The sequence below is a fragment of the Erinaceus europaeus genome, chromosome 2 (genome assembly GCF_950295315.1).
Source record: "Erinaceus europaeus chromosome 2, mEriEur2.1, whole genome shotgun sequence".
NCBI classification, from domain to species: Eukaryota; Metazoa; Chordata; class Mammalia; order Eulipotyphla; family Erinaceidae; genus Erinaceus; species Erinaceus europaeus.
Genome location: NC_080163.1, coordinates 190359900 through 190378857, shown reverse-complemented (window position 1 = coordinate 190378857; position 18958 = coordinate 190359900). Strand labels below are relative to the sequence as shown.

At 50.6% G+C, this 18958-nt stretch overlaps 1 protein-coding gene across 2 annotated transcripts in view; it reads left to right on the top strand.

Moving 5' to 3' along the window:
* The window catches only part of MEGF8 (multiple EGF like domains 8), a 77875-nt gene that overhangs the window by 47402 nt on the left and 11515 nt on the right, over positions 1-18958 (top strand). For both annotated transcript variants that reach the window (XM_007532937.3, XM_060186033.1), the window contains 11 exons: positions 4104-4351; positions 4430-4540; positions 4635-4753; positions 5474-5681; positions 7345-7525; positions 7958-8121; positions 8840-8984; positions 11388-11619; positions 14016-14139; positions 14241-14454; positions 14638-14852. In XM_007532937.3, coding sequence (XP_007532999.1) covers positions 4104-4351; positions 4430-4540; positions 4635-4753; positions 5474-5681; positions 7345-7525; positions 7958-8121; positions 8840-8984; positions 11388-11619; positions 14016-14139; positions 14241-14454; positions 14638-14852 — 1961 coding nt within the window. The remainder of the gene's footprint in view (positions 1-4103; positions 4352-4429; positions 4541-4634; positions 4754-5473; positions 5682-7344; positions 7526-7957; positions 8122-8839; positions 8985-11387; positions 11620-14015; positions 14140-14240; positions 14455-14637; positions 14853-18958) is intronic.

Here is an 18958-nt window from a genome sequence, read left to right as displayed (position 1 = left end):
GGAGGCCATTTTTCCTCGTTGTTGCTATTGCTGTTGTTGTTGCTGGATAAGACAGAGAGAAATGGAGAGAGGAGGGGAAGACAAGAGAGGGGGAGGAAAGATAGACACCTGCAGACCTGCTTCACCACTTGTGAAGCGATCCCCTCGTAGGTGGGGAGCCAGGTGTTCGAACCCAGGTTCTTGTACAGGTCTCTGGTGCTTTGCACCATGTGTGCTTAACCCAGTGCGCCACTGCCTGGCTCACCTGTCATCTCTTTTGAGGGAAGGAGCCAGTGGGATATATCTTTGGGACATACAAAATGTGGCTAGAGTGGGGGCCCCTGAGCAGCACCTGTGCACAGTGGATCTCAGCCAGCGGCAACTATGCCCTTGAAACACTTAAAAATGTCTGGCACAGTCTGACTTTCAGGATTGAAGGTTGCTGCTGGTGTCTCCCGGATGGGGCCAGAGTGGTTGCTCTGCATTTTTCAGTACACAGGACAGCCCCCATTATCAAGAACTACTGGGCTTCAAACGCCGGTGGGACTGAGAGGTTGAGGAACCAACTCAGTCTGATAGAGGTATACTTGAAGTACTCTGTTTCTCATGGGAGTTAAAGGGCCCAGCAGGAAATGCTTCTTTCGTGGTCTAAATCAGAACAGGCCCTGGGCTGGGAGAGTAGCTGTTCCTGCTGCAGAGTGCACACTGTCCCACCTGCGCAGACAGCGACTAGCACTGAGCATGTCTACCAGCTATGGGCCAGAGCCAGACAGCAGTGACCAAAGGACACAGGCACTGCCCAGACCCAGGATACCATACCTTTGCTAAAGGAGGAGAGGACAGGGAGTTAGGGAAAGTTTCTTGGAGAGGTGAAATTCCATTTGAGGCCAGTAGGGGGTAGGATATAGCAGGGCAATTATTTGAGTTTGAGGAGTCCCAGAAGCAGCAAACAGAAAGCAGGCCTGCTGTGCTGGAGTGTGGTGAGCCTGGAGAGTGGGAGACAGTGAGATGCCTGTGGTCTGTAACTTTTTTGAGGGATTTTTTTTTTCCCTCCAGGGTTATTGCTGGACTCGGTGCCTGCACCATGAATCCACCGCTCCTGGAGGCCATTTTCCCCCCATTTTGTTGCCCTAGTTGTTGCAGCCTCGTTGCGGTTATTATTGCCATTGTTGACGTTGCTTTGTTGTTGGATAGGACAGAGAGAAATGGAGAGAGGAGGGGAAGACAGAGAGAGAGGGGAGAGAAAGATAGACACCTGCAGACCTGCTTCACCGCCCGTGAAGCGACTCCCCTGCAGGTGGGGAGCCGGGGGCTCGAACCGGGATCCTTAGGCCGGTCCCTGCGCTTTGCGCCACGTGCGCTTAACCCACTGCGCCACAGCCCGGCTCCCTTTTGAGGGATTTTTTTTAAAAATCCATTTGTTTATTTAACTGAAGGAGACCAGAACACTGCTCCACCAGATGCCATTCTAGAGATGGAACTTGGACTCTGCACATGCATTCTAACAGCTAAGCTACTTCTCCACCTGCTAGGAGGATTTTTTTCCCTTCCATATCATAGTATTAGTGTCTGCCTTCTATCATATTTATTTATTTAGAACTTATTTTTTAAAAATATTTATTTTATTTATTTATTTCCTTTTGTTGCCCTTGTTGAACTTATTTATTTTTAAAGTGTTATCCTGAGAGGGAAATATCACTCTGACACATGTGATGCAAGGGACTGAACTCAGGACCTCATGTTTTTAAGTCCAGCACTCTAGCACCTGCACTACCTTCTAGGCATTTATTTTTCTTTTCCTTTACCAGAGCACTACTCAGCTCTGGCTTATGGTAGGGGTTGAGCCTGGGGCCGTTGGAACCTTAGGCAGGAAAGTTTTATCAATGACTATAATGCTATAGCCAGTCCCCCACCCCCCTTTAAAATTAACAGAGACAGAGACCCAAACACCATTCTGCCATTCTGTTTTTTTTTTTAATTGGGGAATTAATGTTTTACATTCAACAGTAAGTACAGTAGTTTGTACATGCATGACATTCCCCAGTTTCCCATATAACAATACAACCCCCACTACATTCTGTTTGTTTGGTTTTGTTTTGTTTTCCTTCCAGGTTATTGCTGGGGCTTGGTGGCACCACTATGAATCCACTGCTCCTGGTGGCCATTTTTTCCATTATATAGGATAGGACAGAGAGAAATTGAGAGGGGTGCACTGCTGCCCTGCCCCCTATTCTGCATGGTGTGAGGGACTGAACCCAGAGTCTCATGCATGTGAGGCATGTGCTGTATGCCTGAGCCAATCCCCTACCTCATGGACTCATATTTTTCTTTCTCTTAAAGATGCACTTTATTTCCCACATATGAGAGAGAGACTCACAAGAAACAGAGAGAAAGAGATAGAGAGAAGCTAGAATACGAGTACATGAAGTACCAAAGATGAAACCACAAATCTCAGGCATGAAAGTCTAATGCTGTACCAGTTGAGCTATTGCCCCAACCTCTCGACTCACATTTAAAAATAAGTATTTTAAAATATTTATATTTATTTATTACTGGATTGAGACAGAGATTGAGAGGGGAGGGGCACACAGGGAGAGAGAGAGATAGCCCTGCTTCACCACTTGTGAAGGTCCCTGTAGATAGGGACGGGGGTGGGGGTTGAACCTGAATCCTTGCACACTATAATGTGTATGCTTAATTAGGTGTGTCACCACCTGGTCCCTCCAAAATATGTACTTTTAAAATATTTAATTTGATAGGACAGAGAGAAATTGAAAGAGAAAGAGAGAAATAGAGAGGGAGAGAGACAGACATCTAGGGCACTGCTTCACTACTTGTGAAGCTTCCCCCTGCAGGTAGGGACCAGGGACCTGAACCCAGGTCCTTATGCATGGTAACATGTGCATTCAACCAGCTGTAGCACCCCCACCCCGACCCCCTGAGCTCACAGTTTAAAAAATTTTTTTTAATATTTATTCCCTTCTGTTGCCCTTGTTTTTTTTTATTGTTGTAGTTATTATTGTTGTTACTGATGTCGTCGTTGTTGGATAGGACAGAGAGAAATGGAGAGAGGAGGGGAAGACAGAGAGGGGGAGAGAAAGACAGACACCTGCAGACCTGCTTTACCGCCTGGGAAGCGACTCCCCTGCAGGTGTAGAGCTGGGGGCTCGAACCGGGATCCTTAGGCCAGTCCTTGTGCTTTGTGTCATGTGCGCTTAACCCACTGCGCCACCACCTGACTCCAAGCTCACAGTTTCAAAGGACCACGTGAGGTGCAGAGAAGGGTGGAGCACAAGTCCAGGAAGACCAGCAGGGGCATGGGAACTAGCACCCAGGCCAGACAGCTGGATAGTTCGCAAGTGGTGGGTATATATGAGAGAGTCAAACTTAAAAAACCAGTGGAGGGCCTGAGAGATGGTTCAGGTGTCTGACTACGTATGAAGCCCTGGGTTCCATCCCTGGCACTACATGGACAGCACCAGGGAAGCTCCATGGGTGGAAGAGGGGTACTTTGGTGTCTCTCCTCCCCTATTGTAGAATAAAATAATTTGGCCAGGGAGGTGGCCCAGCAGAACCATACTTGTGTGGAAGCCTGGACACATTTCTCCACATTGCCTTAATGAAAAAACAAACAAACAAACAAACAAAAAAGGGAGTTGGGCGGTAGCGCATTGGGTTAAGCGCATGTGGCGCGAAGCGCAAGGACCAGTGTAAGGATCTGGGTTCGAGCCCCCAGCTCTCCACCTGCAGGGCAGTCACTTCACAGGTGGTGAAGTAAGTCTGCAGGTGTCTTATCTTTCTCTCCTCTCTGTCTTCCCCTCTTCTCTTCATTTCTCTCTGTTCTAACAACGATGACAATAATAACTAAAACAACAATAAAAACAACAAGGGCAACAAAAGGGAAAATAAATAAATAAAATTTAAAAAAACACCCACAAAAAACCAGTAGATGGTGATGCATGGGGCAAGGGGAAGGGTATGCAGTGTTTGAGAGAAACGTCTGTTATAGCAGAAGGTGTAAGTTAATAGGGTGCCCTGCTTTCCTCCCCAAGTGCACTATTTCTTCTAAACTGGGGCTGGAGTGTGCCCAGGAAGGTGACCATCTTCCACCTCTTTCCCTGCAGGGCTGCTTGTGCTGCATTGGGAGGCCAATGGCTCCTCATCCTGGGGCTTCAACGCTTCAGTGGGCTCTGCCCGCTGCGGGTCTGGGGGCCCCGGGAGCTGCCCTGTCCCCCAAGAGTGCATGCCCCAGGACGGGGCGGGGGGTGCCGGGCTGTGCCGCTGTCCCCAGGGCTGGGCTGGCCCACACTGCCGCATGCCTCTGTGTCCCGAGAACTGCAACTCCCACAGCGGCTGGGGGACTTGCAACCAGGTACTGCCTGGGTAGGGCAGGCTGGGGGGTCGGGATGGTGGTCAGGCCCTTCCCAAGCCTCCATCTGTCATCCCACAGAGCCTGGGTGTGTGCATCTGCAACGAAGGTTTCGGGGGCCCTGACTGTGCCACTAAACTGGACGGTGGGCAGCTGGTGTGGGAGACCCTCATGGACAGCCGCCTCTCCGCTGTGAGTAGTGGATGCCTGCTCTAGGGACAGACACCCCAGCCCCCGCCCTGCGCAGCCACTGTGGTGACCTGACCACCACCCCACCCCACCGTAGGACACTGCTAGCCGATTCCTGCACCGCCTGGGCCACACCATGGTGGAGGGGCCAGAGGCCACTTTGTGGATGTTTGGAGGCCTGGGCCTGCCCCAGGGCCTTCTGGGAAACCTATACAGGTGAGGGCTGGCCTGGAGAGGTGGCACCTGAGTGAGGGTTGGGCCCCATGGGTCCTCTGAGGGGTTACGTGAGTCCCCTCAGTGGATGCACCAAAACCCCTGCAAAGGAAAGACCCCAGAGATCAAGTGACTAAGGCATGTCACAAGAGGTTGTAAGTAACTCAGACTCATTTGGGTGTCATTTGCTGCGAGGGGTGGTATGGTCCCTGTCCTAGGATGGTCACCTCAGGATGTGCTAGGAGCCTTGTGTGTGTGTGTTGGGGGGCATCACCCCTTAGGATGCAGGATGCCCTTGGGAGTTACCCCAAGGTATGTTGGGATACCAGGGGGGAGGTCATGCCAGAGAGTGCTGGGATACTTGTGGTCAGCCACCCCCAGAGGATACTGGGATATTGGGGTTGGGGTTTGACACACCAGGGTGTGCTGGGTTACTTAGGGGTGTCACCCTAGGGAATGCTAGGGTGGGGTTGTCCCACAGGTTGCTGGGACAGGGGTTGCTACAGGGGATTCTGGGATACCCATTGGAGAACTCCCCAGAGGATGCTGGGATACCTGTGGGAGAGCACCACAAGGGATGTTGGGATACTTGGGGGTGTCACCACAAAGGGTGCTGGGATATCTGTGGGAGAACACCCAGTGCATGCTGGGATACTTGGGGCTGTCACCCCAGGAGATGCTGGGATGAGTACTGTGAAACTGCTTCCTTGCATCTCGGTCCAGGTACTCTGTAAGTGAGCGGCGTTGGACGCAGATGCTGGCAGGAGCTGAGGATGGGAGCCCTGGCCCCTCGCCCCGCTCCTTCCATGCGGCTGCCTATGTGCCTGCTGGCCGTGGGGCCATGTATTTGCTGGGAGGACTCACGGCTGGGGGTGTCACCCGAGACTTCTGGGTCCTCAACCTTACCACCCTGCAGTGGCGGCAGGAGAAGGTGAGTGTCTCTCCCACTCACCCCCCGCAACCCCTTTCCTCCTGTGGACGGTCCCAGCTGGCAGCACACACCTAAGTGTCCCCAGCCCAGGAGGGACACCCTCTGCAAGTGGGGCAGTGACCTCTGCGTGTCCAAGCTTGGCTCTACCCACACCCACACTCTGGTCCTTGCCTACACACACACACACACCCATAGCACAGGAGCTTTTCTACATTCTATAGCATCTCCCATGTGGTTCTATCTTGAGTACACATGTGGCAAGGCATGCACCCTGCTTGGTGAGCTATTTCTCAGGCACATGGTGTGTTTATTCTTCCTGTCTGTCTATCTAACTATCTAATTTATGAAAGGGAGAGAGAGAGAGAGAGCAAGAGCACCAAAACGTCACTGTGGCACATGTGATGCTGGGGAATTGAACTTAGGAGTGCTTGAGAGGCTAATTCTTTTTTTTTTTTTCCTAATTGAATAAGACAAAGGGAAAATGAGAGTGGAGGGGAAGATGGGGGAGAGAAAGGTAGACACTAACAGATCTGCTTCACCACTTCACCCCCTGCAGATGGGGAGCCAGGGGCTCAAACGGATCTTTTCACAGGTCCTTATGCCTTATACTATGTGTGCTTAACCCGGTGTACCACTGCCCGACCAATTCTTTATCTATTGAGCTACCTGCTGGCTCAGATTTTTTTTTTTAAGTTTTATTTAGTAATAAGAGAGAAGAAGAGCAGAGCATTGCTTTGACATATATGATGTCAGGAATCAAACTCAGAAGTTCATGCTTGTAAGTCCTATGCTATTTGAATGTGCATCCTCTTGGATTGACTTGACACATACAGACTTTTTTTTTTCATTTTTGTTTGTTTGTTTCACATGTGAAAGAGGAGAAGCCAGAAACCACCCCTAGTACATGTGACCCAAGAATCCAGCTGGGACCCTCAGGCATGCAAATCCTGTACTTTACCAGCTGAGCTATTTTTCTAGTCACAATTGAGAAATGACTTTCTACCAGAGCACTGCTCAACTCTGGTTTAGGGTGGTTCTGGGGATTGAACCTCAGACCTTGGAGCCCCAGGCATGAAAGTCTTTCGCGTAAGAGCTATGCTATTTCTCCAGCTGGAGGATTTTCTTGAGTTTATTTTCATGATGTACCTCATCCTAGACTCCATGATGGAGCTGCCCATTCACTGTCTAGTGTCCTCCTGACATTCCTGTACTAGCCCCCACATTGAATTCCACTAGCTGTCTTGCATTTCATGTTCCTAAGATGCTCCCAGGATGAAGGCATGGACTGCTCAGGCTGGGGCACAGGCCACTGCGGAGACCTATGCAGCATCAGGGAACTGGGGTGGGGAGGCTTTCCAGAGGAACATCGAACTGCTTCTACTGAGGAACTGATACTAAGCAGGTAGAAGTAAGAGGTCTCAGCTGGGGCAGAGGCTTACCTCTGGCTAACCTGGGTTTGAGCACATAAAACAAACCCAGGCTAACCCTGGGTTTGAGCACATAAAACGAACAAACCAGAAAAGAAGTTGGGACCATGGCTAGCTGGAAGAGCTGGTGTCTGACCCTACCTGCTCAAGGGGACACTGGAAGCTTCCAGTCTCATCTCTACTGACCAGGCTGCCCTGTCCTCTGGCCCCCAGTGACCTTTGTCTTCCATCCCTAGGCCCCTCAGACGGTGGAGCTGCCTGCAGTGGCTGGTCACACCCTGACTGCGCGCCGAGGCCTGTCCCTGCTTCTGGTGGGCGGTTACTCCCCTGAAAATGGCTTCAACCAGCAGCTGCTTGAATACCAGCTGGCTACAGGCACCTGGATGTCTGGGGCCCAGAGTGGGACACCCCCTACAGGTGGGGCCGGAGACTGGGAGGGCCTAGTACCTCTGACTTCTCTGTCCACCCCCACACTGTGGTCCTGGCTGTCTCCTCCCACCTCCTGATTCTCAGTGCCCTGTCTCTATCAGAGTTCATTTTCTTAATCTGCCCCTCCCAGACCCCACTGGAAGCAGGTCATCCCCTGCCCAGCTCCAGTGGGTCATCTCCTCCAACTCCTCACCCCATCCCCTTGGTTACTGCCCTTCTGGTCTCTTCCTTTCACTTTCCTTGGTCACCTTTTCTGATAGTTTGGTCACACACACACAAACACCCCACACACTGCCCTCCATCATCTCCTGATTCTTCCTTAGAACCAAAGAGAGCAGGGAGGGCTGGAGGGGGGATGTACCTGAGCACCATCACTTCCACTGACTCTGCTCATTCTTGCCACCCCCCCCAACTCCCCAGGTCTCTACGGTCATTCTGCAGTGTATCATGAGGCCACCGACTCCCTCTATGTGTTTGGGGGTTTCCGCTTCCACGTGGAACTGGCAGCCCCATCCCCTGAGCTCTACTCTCTGCACTGTCCTGACCGCACCTGGAGTCTGTTGGCCCCTTCACAGGGGGCAAAGGTCAGGAAAAGTAGGGCAGGCAGATAGATGAGTAGAAGGGGCAGGAGGCAGGGGACCCCCTCTTCCAGCACCTCAGAGACTAGCTTGCCCCTGGTTCCCATTTTCTGTCCTTTCTAGTGCCACCCCAACCCCAAACCCCTGAACTGTAACTACCTCAAGCCTCCCCTCCTTCCATCCTTGACTTGGAGGAAAGACCTAGAAGGCTAGGCCTGGGCTCTGCTCCAGCTCTGTCCACTCTTGGAGCTGCCTTGGAAGGGTCCTGGGTCTCTCTGTGTGTAAAGCATGGGACGGGCTGCTTGCTCTTCGTGACTTCAAGCCCAGAGGGCACAGTGTGTGGGGGATTGCGAACCCCCAGATGTGCTGGTCGGAGAGCTAGAGATGATTTTATCCTGTACAAACACACATCCCTGCAGGTGCCACCTGGGGCTGCACCACTGGGTGTGAGGTCATAGCAATGTGAGGTTCACCTTAGGCAGTGTAGTCTGGATTTCTAGGAAGCAGCATGGGGTGAGGGGGGTTCTGGGAGCCTGGGGGTGGGGTGGAAGGGGGAAGAGATGGCTCTGGGCTGCTTTGAGGCTGAAGCAAGAGATGAGGTTCCAGGAAGGTTAGAAGGGGTAACCTGAGGGGTCCTAGGTGGCTTGGTGGGCTGAGAGGGAGCTTGAGGGCAGAGGACTGGAGTCTCTGACAGGCCCTCCCCATCTCCCTTTCTGCCCAATAGCCCCGACCCCGGCTTTTCCACGCCTCAGCCCTGGTGGGGGACACCATGGTGATCCTTGGGGGACGCTCGGACCCTGACGAGTTCAGCAACGATGTCCTACTGTACCAGGTCAACTGCAACACCTGGCTCCTGCCCGACCTAACCCGTAAGTCTCACCATCCCTGGGGACCCTGTTCTGGGAAACCACCCCCCCAAATCATTAGGAGTTACTTGGCTTTGTCAGACCCACAAAGTGTCTGGTCCCTCCTTGTTACCTGAACCCTCACAGAGAGGATTTCCTTCATTTTTATTTTCTTCCCCCCTAAGTTTATTTTTTATTCTGATGTAAAGTTAGCAGTGTTTATTGCAGGGGCTGGGAGGTAGCTCACCCCGTAGGGTTCACACCTTACCATAGTTGAAACCCTGACACCATACAGGCGCACTAGGCAGAGTTCCATGGGTGGTGGAGAGGTGCTATGGTTTCTTTCCCTTCTCACTGTCTGAAATAAAAAAATGAAAAACAACAACTGTGGAGCAGTAGAATCACATGTGTGATTCTATTTGCTGCATGTTATTTGTGAAGCAAGAAAGGAAAAGGCCCATAATCCCACTCGCTGGAGGAAACCCTTGTTATGTATGGGGGTGCTTCCTCCCAGTCTTTGCTGTTCCCGCGTGTGAAAGAGGTTTGTTTGTGGGCTTTCTCTTCTCTGTCATTGGACTGTAAGTGACTGAGTGTGTGTGTGTTTTGGGACCTGTCTTTTTCTTCTCTTTCTGACCCCCATTAGTTGTTTTTTTTTTCTTCCAGGGTTATTGCTGGGACTTAGTGCCTGCACCACAAATCCACTGCTCCTGGAGGCCATTTTTTTTTCATTTTTGTTGCACTTGTTGTTGTTAGTGTTATTGTTATTGCTGTTGTTATTGTTGGATTGGACAGAGGGAACTTGAGAGAGGAGGGGAAGACAGACACCTGCATACCTGCTTCACTACTTGTGAAGCAATCCCCCCCTGCAGGTGGGGAGCTGGGGGCTCGAACCAAGATCCTTACTCTGGTCCTTGTGCTTCACACCATGTGTGCTTAACCTACTGTGCTACCGCCCCCCATCTGTTTTTTTAATTTTTTAAAATATTTATTTATTTTCCCTTTCATTGCCCTTGTTATTTTTTATTGTTGTTGTTATTGGTGTCGTTGTTAGATAGGACAGAGAGAAATGGAGAAAGGAGGGGGAGACAGAAGGGGAGAGAAAGACAGACACCTGCAGACCTGCTTCACCACTTTTGATGCGACTTCCCTGCAGGTGGGGAGGGATCCTTATGCCAGACCTTGCGCTTTGCGCCACGTGCGCTTAACCCATTGAGCTACCACCTGACTCCCCCATTAGTCTGTTTTAACTCACCTTTTCTATTTTGTTGTTGTTGAAGATCTAATTTTATTTTTCTTATTTTATTTTTTTTTAAATAAAGGTTTACTTATTTTTGTGAGAGACTAGAGCAACACTCAGCTCTGGCATAAGGTGATACTGGGGCTCAATTTTGGTGCATCTGGGGCAAATCTTGTCCTCAAACATGCTGAGTTCTCCCCTCAGCCCCTGTTGAGGGTTTATAAAGCTTGAGATGAAATTTACATAACAAAACGAATGACTCAGCAGCTTGGGAGGTGGAAAACCATTCCGCCCTCAAGCATGAGGTCCTCTGCTTCTCTTTCCTTTTCCTTCTTTCTCTCTCTCACAAGTAAACATTTCTTTACAACAAAACAACAAAACACAAATGATCCCATGGCATTCAGTGCTTGTGAAATGTTGTTTAACCACTACCTCTCTTTAATTCCAAAACGTTTGCCACCTTCTTATCTTTCTGTTCCTTGTTTTTTAAGTTTTTTTTTTATTCGTGATAATAGTGGGCTACAAGATTGTAGGATTACACGGTATGCAGCTCCACACCACAGCCACCACCAAAGTTCTGTGTCCCCACTCTTCCATCTCCCAAAGAAAACCACCATAGTTCTCATAAGTTTTAGGAAATAGTTTGCTTATTATTATTATTATTTTTTGCAAGTTCATGTGTACCAGTTCTCTGGATTCTACACAGGAGTGAAACCATCCAGTTGTCTTTTTTTTTTTCAAGATTTAAAAAAATATTTATTTACTTATTTATTCCCTTTTGTTGCCCTTGTTTTATTGTTGTTGAGTTATTATTGTTGTTGTTGTTGATGTCATCGTTGTTGGATAGGACAGAGAGAAATGGAGAGAGGAGGGGAAGACAGAGAGGGGGAGAGAAAGACAGACACCTGCAGACCTGCTTCACTACCTGTGAAGCGACCCCCCTGCAGGTGGGGAATGGGGGGCCAGTTGTCTTTTTGTCCCTTTTCTCTGTCTGGGTCTTTTACCCTCCCTTTGTTGTGCTGTCAGGGTCTGATTCTCTCGTTTCATCTGACCTTCTCTGTCTGCGTCTGTCTCTGCTCTCCCTAGACTGTGTCCCCACTTAGTACCCCTGGCAGCCTGGCAGCCCTGTGAGGCACTCTTCCTGAATCTCCTGCTCTTCCCCTCTTTCTAAACTGCTCTTCTTTTCCCAGGTCCGGCCTCTGTGGGATCTCCGATGGAAGAGTCTGTGGCCCATGCCGTGGCAGCAGTCGGGGGCCGTCTGTACATTTCGGGGGGGTTTGGGGGAGTGGCCCTGGGCCGCCTGCTAGCTCTGAATCTGCCCCCTGACCCCTGTCGCCTGCTGCCCTCAGCTGAGGCCTGTAACCAGTCTGGGGCCTGCACCTGGTGCCATGGGGCCTGCCTGTCTGGGGACCAGGCCCACAGGTAACTGGCAATGGGCTGTGTGTGGGTGGGTGACAAGTGCGTCCTCTGAAGGAGGGTTTGCTGGGCCATGCCTGGATGGGGGTGGTGAGTTCTGGGGGAGAACACGAGCTGGTCAGTGTGCATGGGAAATTGATGGATGGTTGTAGGAAGGTGTGGTGGGCAGCTCTAAGTGCCAAACCCTGCTTGTGGGCTGGGGTAGCAGCATATAATTACCTTAGAGGAGCTTAGCTTAAGACACTGAGTGACCTGTAGGGTTTAGAATAGCAGGGTACTGGGAGATGGCTTAGTTGGTAGGGCTCTCACCTTACCATGTACAAAGCCCTGCATTTGAGCTCTGAAACCACATGGGAGTACCATGGCACCAGAGGATGCTCCATGGATGGTGGAGCAGTGCCTTGGTATTTTCCTCTCTCTAACTGAAATGATAAGAAGAATGAAAAAGTTGGCTTAGGGGTGATGAAATCCTGCATGCATAAGGCCCCATTGTTGAAAAAAAATTGGAGCAATAAAGTTAAGTTTGGACTGGATATATTTGAGAGACCACTTGGTTGGGGAAAAATGGGACTGGAAAGGGGTTGGGTGCATGTAGAAAAGGCTTTCAGTGCTCAGCTAAGACACAGGGCTGCTCTAGTTCCCCAGAGCCCCCTCTGTAGTTCAGGAACCTGGACGTCTCTGGGCCACATGTCCCTTTCTAGGCTGAACACAGACTCACATGGCTCAGCTGACAGGAGACTACCAGTGGGCTTCATTCAGGTCTTCAGATGTGTGACCATGTTTACTACAGAAATAGGGACCTGATTTAGATGGTGCTCTCCCAGGCCCCACAAGGGTGCTGTTTCACAATGGATGTACCACTGTGTTTCTGGAATCTGGAAAGCTCAGGGGTTTTGAGTAAGGAATGTGGATCTCCTCTGTGGGTGATGGGGAGCCACAGAAGTTTGAGCAAGAGAGGGTAGGGGCGGCTCCCCAGCAGAAAGTCCCTGGGCCTGGCTGCTGTAAGAGGAGATGGCTGTGGGTAGGACAAGGAGGAGACCAAGTCCAGAGGAAGAGGCTTGAACTGACCATGGGGCTGCAGGAATGGAGAGGAGGGGCTGGTCAGAGAGAAATTCACAAGGCAAGGGCTGAGTGATATCTCACCCACTGGAGTGTGAGCCATGCCATACTCAGGCCCTGGGTTCAAGCCCTGGCACCATATGGCAGCACCATGCACAGCAGGTTCTTTGGTATCTCTCTCTCTGTCTGTACTTAAAAGAAAAAAAGGAAAAGGAGTCAATTGGGAGTGGTGTAATTGCGGGCTCTAAGCTTCTGTACGAATGGCTAGGAGGTAGCTCAGTAGGTAGAGTGTATGCCTTACTTTGCATGAGGTCCAGGGTTTGAGCTTCACTGTGAACAGCACGAGGGGGGCATGTAATAGGAGGGCTACTCCATGCACAGTGCAGTAGTGCTTTGATGTCTCTGGCCAGCCAGGATGTCTCTCTCTCTCTCTCTCCCCCCACCCCGTGTGTGTGTGTGTGTGTGTGTGTGTGTGTGTGTGTGTGTGTGTGTGTGTGTGTGTAGATATTTAGTGAGAGAGATACAGAGAGAAAGACCAGAGCACTGTTCAGCTCTGGCTAATGATGGTACTGAGGATTGAACTTGAGACTCAAGAGCCTCAGGCATGAAAGTCATTTTGCATAGCCATTGTGCTATCTTCCCAGTCCTCTCTATATTTTTCTAAAATAAGGATGAAAATATTAGAATAGGTAATGGCATCATGCATGCACCAGGACTTAGCTCCACATTAAAAAGAAGAAGAAGAAGAGGAAGATGAAGAAGAAGAAAGAAGGAAAGAAAGAAAGAGGGGACTCAGCAGTGGTGCGGAAGGTTAAGTGTACATGGCATAAAGTGCAAGGACTGGCACAAGGATCCTGGTTCAAACCCCTGGCTCCCCATCTGAGGGCAGGAGTCACTTCACGGGTGGTGAAGCAGGTCTGCAGGTGTCTATCTCTCCCCTTCTCTGTCTTCACCTCCTCTCTCAACTTCTCTCTGTCCTATCCAACAACAATGACAACAACAACAACAACAATAATAATAATAGCAGTGATAAACAACAAGGGCAACAAAAGGGGAAAAATATCCTCCAGGAGCAGTGGATAACTCTGGAGGCAAAAAAAAAAAAAAAAAAAAAGGATAGAAAGAGAATATGAAGGAAGAAATTATTCACAAGGCACAAGGCCATGGAGGCTGGCAGAGCAGGAGGATGTGGGTTATTTTGTCTCTGGCCCAGGTGACAGGTAGGCATGGGGGGAGCAGGCGTGGGAGGCTGCCTGTAAGTGCTGTTCAGGAAGAGGCGAGGTTGGGAGGAGGCAGGATGGGGCCTGACTCAGTGTGAGTGGCTGGGCCCCCTGTCTCCCCAGGCTGGGCTGTGGGCCGCCCCCCTGCTCTCCCATGCCTCGGTCTCCTGAGGAGTGCCGCCGCCTGCGCACATGCAGTGAGTGCCTGGCCCGCCATCCCCGGACGCTGCAGCCTGGAGATGGAGAGGTGATGGGTGCCAGTGGGAGGCGTCCCAGCTCAGTAGGGGAGAGTGGACTCAGGGGAGCTGCCAGGGCCCTGACCAAGCCACTGAGCCGCTCTCCCTCCAGGTGTCTGCTCCCCGATGTAAGTGGTGTACCAACTGCCCCGAGGGTGCCTGTATTGGGCGCAACGGCTCCTGCACCTCGGAAAATGACTGTCGGATCAACCAGCGAGAAGTCTTCTGGGCTGGAAACTGCTCAGAGGCCGTGTGTGGGGCAGCTGACTGCGAGCAGTGCACCCGGGAGGGCAAGTGCATGTGGACGCGCCAGTTCAAGAGGACGGGTAAGCATGGGCTGCATGGACAAGGGACAAGTGGGGGGGGCACCAGACACGCCCCAACACCTGAATCTGAACCTTCCTGAGGCTGGGTTCCTCTGGGTGTAAGGCAGGAAGAGCTGGGGGACCCCTGGGTGTGAGGGAGGAGTGGAGTGTCTGGGCCAGTTCTGATCCCTGCACCTCACCTAGGGGAGACACGCCGCATCCTGTCAGTTCAACCCACATATGACTGGACGTGCTTCAGCCACTCTCTGCTCAATGTGTCTCCTATGCCGGTGGAGTCATCGCCCCCACTCCCCTGCCCCACACCTTGTCACCTCCTGCCCAACTGCACCTCCTGCCTGGATTCCAAAGGAGCGGATGGGGGCTGGCAGCACTGCGTGTGGAGCAGCAGCCTCCAGCAGGTACCAGCAGCCTCTCCACCCACACCCATCCACTCTGCCACCTCCAGGTTCTGCTTCTGCCTCCATCTGCCATGCTCTGGACCTGTAGCCACACTTTCTCATTCAGTTATTAACTTACTTGTTTGCTTTTTTGAGGGAGAGACAGAGATTGGAGAACCACTCAGCTCTGGCGTATGGTGGTGCTGGGCTTTGAGTCTGGGTCCTCTGGGACCTTGGGTATGCAGGTCTGGCGTTCTACCCCTGTGCTGTGTATGTCTCCAGTCCACACAGTCTGTTCAGAGCTGTCTCAGCCCTGCAGAATTTAGCTGTCCCTGTGGCTCAGGGTCTTCCCCGCCTAGTGAGAGACAAGATGTGCCTCCTGTGGCCACACCTGGAAGCTGGGTCCCGAGTTAAGAGTTCTGGGTTTACGTCCCTCAGGGTCTATTCCTCATTTCTATTTTTTTCCAAAGATTTTTTTAATTGCCACCAGGGTTATTACTGGGGTTCAGCCAGCACTATGAATCCACCATCCCCAGCTGTCATTTTTTCCTTTTTTTTTCCTTTCTGTTATATTGACAGGGGGTGGGAAATAAAGAAAGCTAGACATGTGCAGACCTGCTTCATCACTTGTGAAGCACCCCTCTGCAGGTGGGGCGTGGGGGCTCAAGCCTGTCCTTGAGCATGGTAATATGTGTCTATAGAGGGAGTCGGGCGGTGGTGCATTGGGTTAAGCGCACGTGGCGCAAAGCGCAGGGACCGGCGTCAGGATCCTGGTTCGAGCCCCCGGCTCCCCACCTGCAGGGGAGTCGCTTCACGGGCGGTGAAGCAGGTCTGCAGGTGTCTATCTTTCTCTCCCCTCTCTCTCTGTCTTCCCCTCCTCTCTCCATTTCTCTCTGTCCTATCCAACAACAAAGCAACGTCCACAATGGCAATAATGACCGCAACGAGGCTGCAACAACTAGGGCAACAAAAAGGGGAAAAATGGCCTCCAGGAGCGGTGGATTCATGGTGCAGGCACCGAGCCCAGCAATAACCCTGGAGGAAAAAAAAAAATGTGTCTATAGGGAGTCGGGCTGTAGCGCAGCGGGTTAAGCGCAGGTGGCGCAAAGCACAAGGACCAGCATAAGGATCCCGGTTCAAACCCCGGCTCCCCACCTGCAGGGGAGTCGCTTCACAGGCGGTGAAGCAGGTCTGCAGGTGTCTATCTTTCTCTCCTCCTCTCTGTCTTCCCCTCCTCTCTCCATTTCTCTCTGCCCTATCCAACAACGACAACAACAATAATAACTACAACAATAAAACAACAAGGGCAACAAAAGGGAATAAATAAATAAAATAAATATTAAAAAAAATATGTGTCTATAACTGGGTGTACCATGCCCAGCCCCCTTATTTATTTGTTTTATGAATAGGAAATACCACTCAGTCACATGTGGTCCAGGAGTTCAAAGCCCAGGCCTCATGTATACACTACTTGTGCTCTACCCACTGAATCACCTCTCTGTTTTCCCCTTTTGTATGTTCATTATATATATATATATATTTTTTCCACCAGGGTTATCATTGGAATTCTGTGTCTGCACAATTCCACTGCTCCTATTGGACTCTTTAGAGCACTCCTCAGCTCTGGTTTATGGTGATGCAGGAGATTGAACCTAGGACTTTGGAGCCACAGGCATGAAAGTCTTTGTATAACCATTATACCCAACTTTTTTTTCTAAAGATTTTGTTTATTTATTTATTTATTTTTAATATTTATTTTATTTATTTCCTTTTGTTGCCCTTGTTGTTTTATTGTTGTAGTTATTATTGTTGTTGTCGTTGTTGGATAGGACAGAGAGAAATGGAGAGAGGAGGGGAAGACAGAGAGGAGGAGAGAAAGATAGACATCTGCAGACCTGCTTCACCGCCTGTGAAGTGACTCCCCTGCAGGTGGGAAGATTTTATTTATTAATGAGAAAGATAGGAGAGAGAGAAAGAACCAGACATTACTTGTACATGTGCTGCCGGGGATTGAACTCAGGACTTCATGCTTGAGAGTCCAATGCTTTATCCACTGTGCCACCTCCTGGACCACCTTTTTTTTAACTTAGAAGGTGAGAGACAAAGGGAGATAGAAACAGAGTGAAGGGGAGACACCGTAGCACTGCTCCACATTTGTGAAGCTTCCCCCTGTACAAGCACTCTCATGTGGTGGCCGGGGGCTGGAACCTGGGTCCTTGTGCCTAGTAAAGTGTGCATTGTACTGGGTAAGGGGTGAACTATCTCCCTCTCTCTCCCACCATTGCATCTTTGTTTTGTAAGGCCCTATGGAGATATGACTGCTCTCCGTCTTACTGCCCTCGGTTCTGGGTGAGTCTGTGGTAAAGAGTAAAATCAGCAGCCCCCCACCCCATTGATAGGTTCTCCAGACACCAGTTAGGTGTCTTAACAGTTCAGTGCTCTCATAACATACTCGGACTTTGTGTCAGGTCCTGCCAGTGAAAGGGCTCAACAGTGCCCCCCTCACTTCAGGGGCCAGTCACAAGTTCAGGCTACCCATACTTCTGAGTGACTAAGTATACAGGGACTCCCACTCCAACTCCTCCCCCCACTCCAAGTTTAATAACATGCTAGAATGGCTTGCAGAACTCAAGATAAGCTTTTATTTACTAATATCGGACTTAGTTTTTCTGCCCAGGTGGCCTACTATCTGCTGATCATGCACTGTAGTTAGTTCTGGAAGCCCAGCCTGGTAGGGTTGGTGTTTCTGGAAGCTTGTTGGTCTGGGCCCCAACCCTCAGGATGTGCAGAGTTTGACCCTAGCCTTTGGAGTTTTCTTGATTCAGGATTACATGATGCCTTGCTTTTTCCAAAGTGTGTTCAGCCTGCCAGCCCTGACCAGTCCCTTTCTGTTCAGACTTTATTGAAGGCCTTTGGGGTCGTTCAAGTGCTCTGGTGCACAGAGGCAGATTCCCAGGTCTGAGCCTCAAGTGCCCAATGTCTGTGACATGGCAATGACCATGTGTGAGCTGTCGTGCAGCCTTGACCTGGAATCCTTCTGCTTCCCAGCCTGCGGGGCGAGGACTCTGCTGCCTCAGTCACCAGCCCACATGTTTGCTAAGTGACTGCCTTGTAACTCCTCCTGACTCTGGTTTCTGTCTCCACCTAGGGTCACCACCTTCCTTTGTTTATTTAAGATTTTACTAGTATTACTATTTTTTTTATGAGATGGAGATAAAGGCCAGAGCGATTCTTGCTCATAAGTGGTGGCAGGGGTCAAACCAGGAAGCTCTTCCACTGAAGCATTACCCACCTGCAGACCTGCTTCACCGCCTGTAAATCAACTCCCCTGCCAGTGGGGAGCCAGGGGCTTGAACTGGGATCCTTACGCCGTTCCTTGCACTTTGTGCCACATGCGGTTAACCCGATGCGCTACTGCGCGAGCCTCGCCTGTGTCTTTTTTTTTTTTGTCTCCAGGGTTATTGCTGGGGCTCGGTGCCTGCACTATGAATCTACTGCTCCTGGAGGCCATTTTTCCCATTTTGTTGCCCTTGTTGTTGTTAATATAATTGTTGTTGTTGGATAAGACAGAGAGAAATCAAGAGCGATGGGGAAGACAGAGAAGGGGAAAGAAAGACACCTGTAGACCTGCTTCACCCACTTGTGAAGTGACCCCCCTGTAGGTGGGAAGCACTGGGATTCTTATGTTGGTCTCTGCACTTTGTGCCATGTGTGCTTAGCCTGCTGTGATACCTCCCGGCCCCCCTCTCTCCCTTTCTTTGGTCAAATGTCTCTCATTCTGCTTCCCTCCTCCTCTGCTCTTGCCCTGCCTCTGCCCTCTCCACTTGCTGTTTTTCACTCATCCAAAAAGCCCTAGCCTCCAGAGGCTAGTTTCCATGACTTCCTTATTTCTTGCCTGGTCTTCTGGCCTCAGAAGGGGGCTAGGAACTAACTCACCCCATAGAGCACATGCCTTGCCATGGTTTTGAACCCTGGTGTCATATGGGAACATCATAGCATCAGGGGAAACTCCATAGATGGTGGGACAGTGCTTTGGTCTATCTGAAACAAACAAACAAACAAAAAAATGGTTTCAAGGGCAGTAGAACCCCATATACAAGAGATCCTGGGAGTCGGGCAGTAGCACA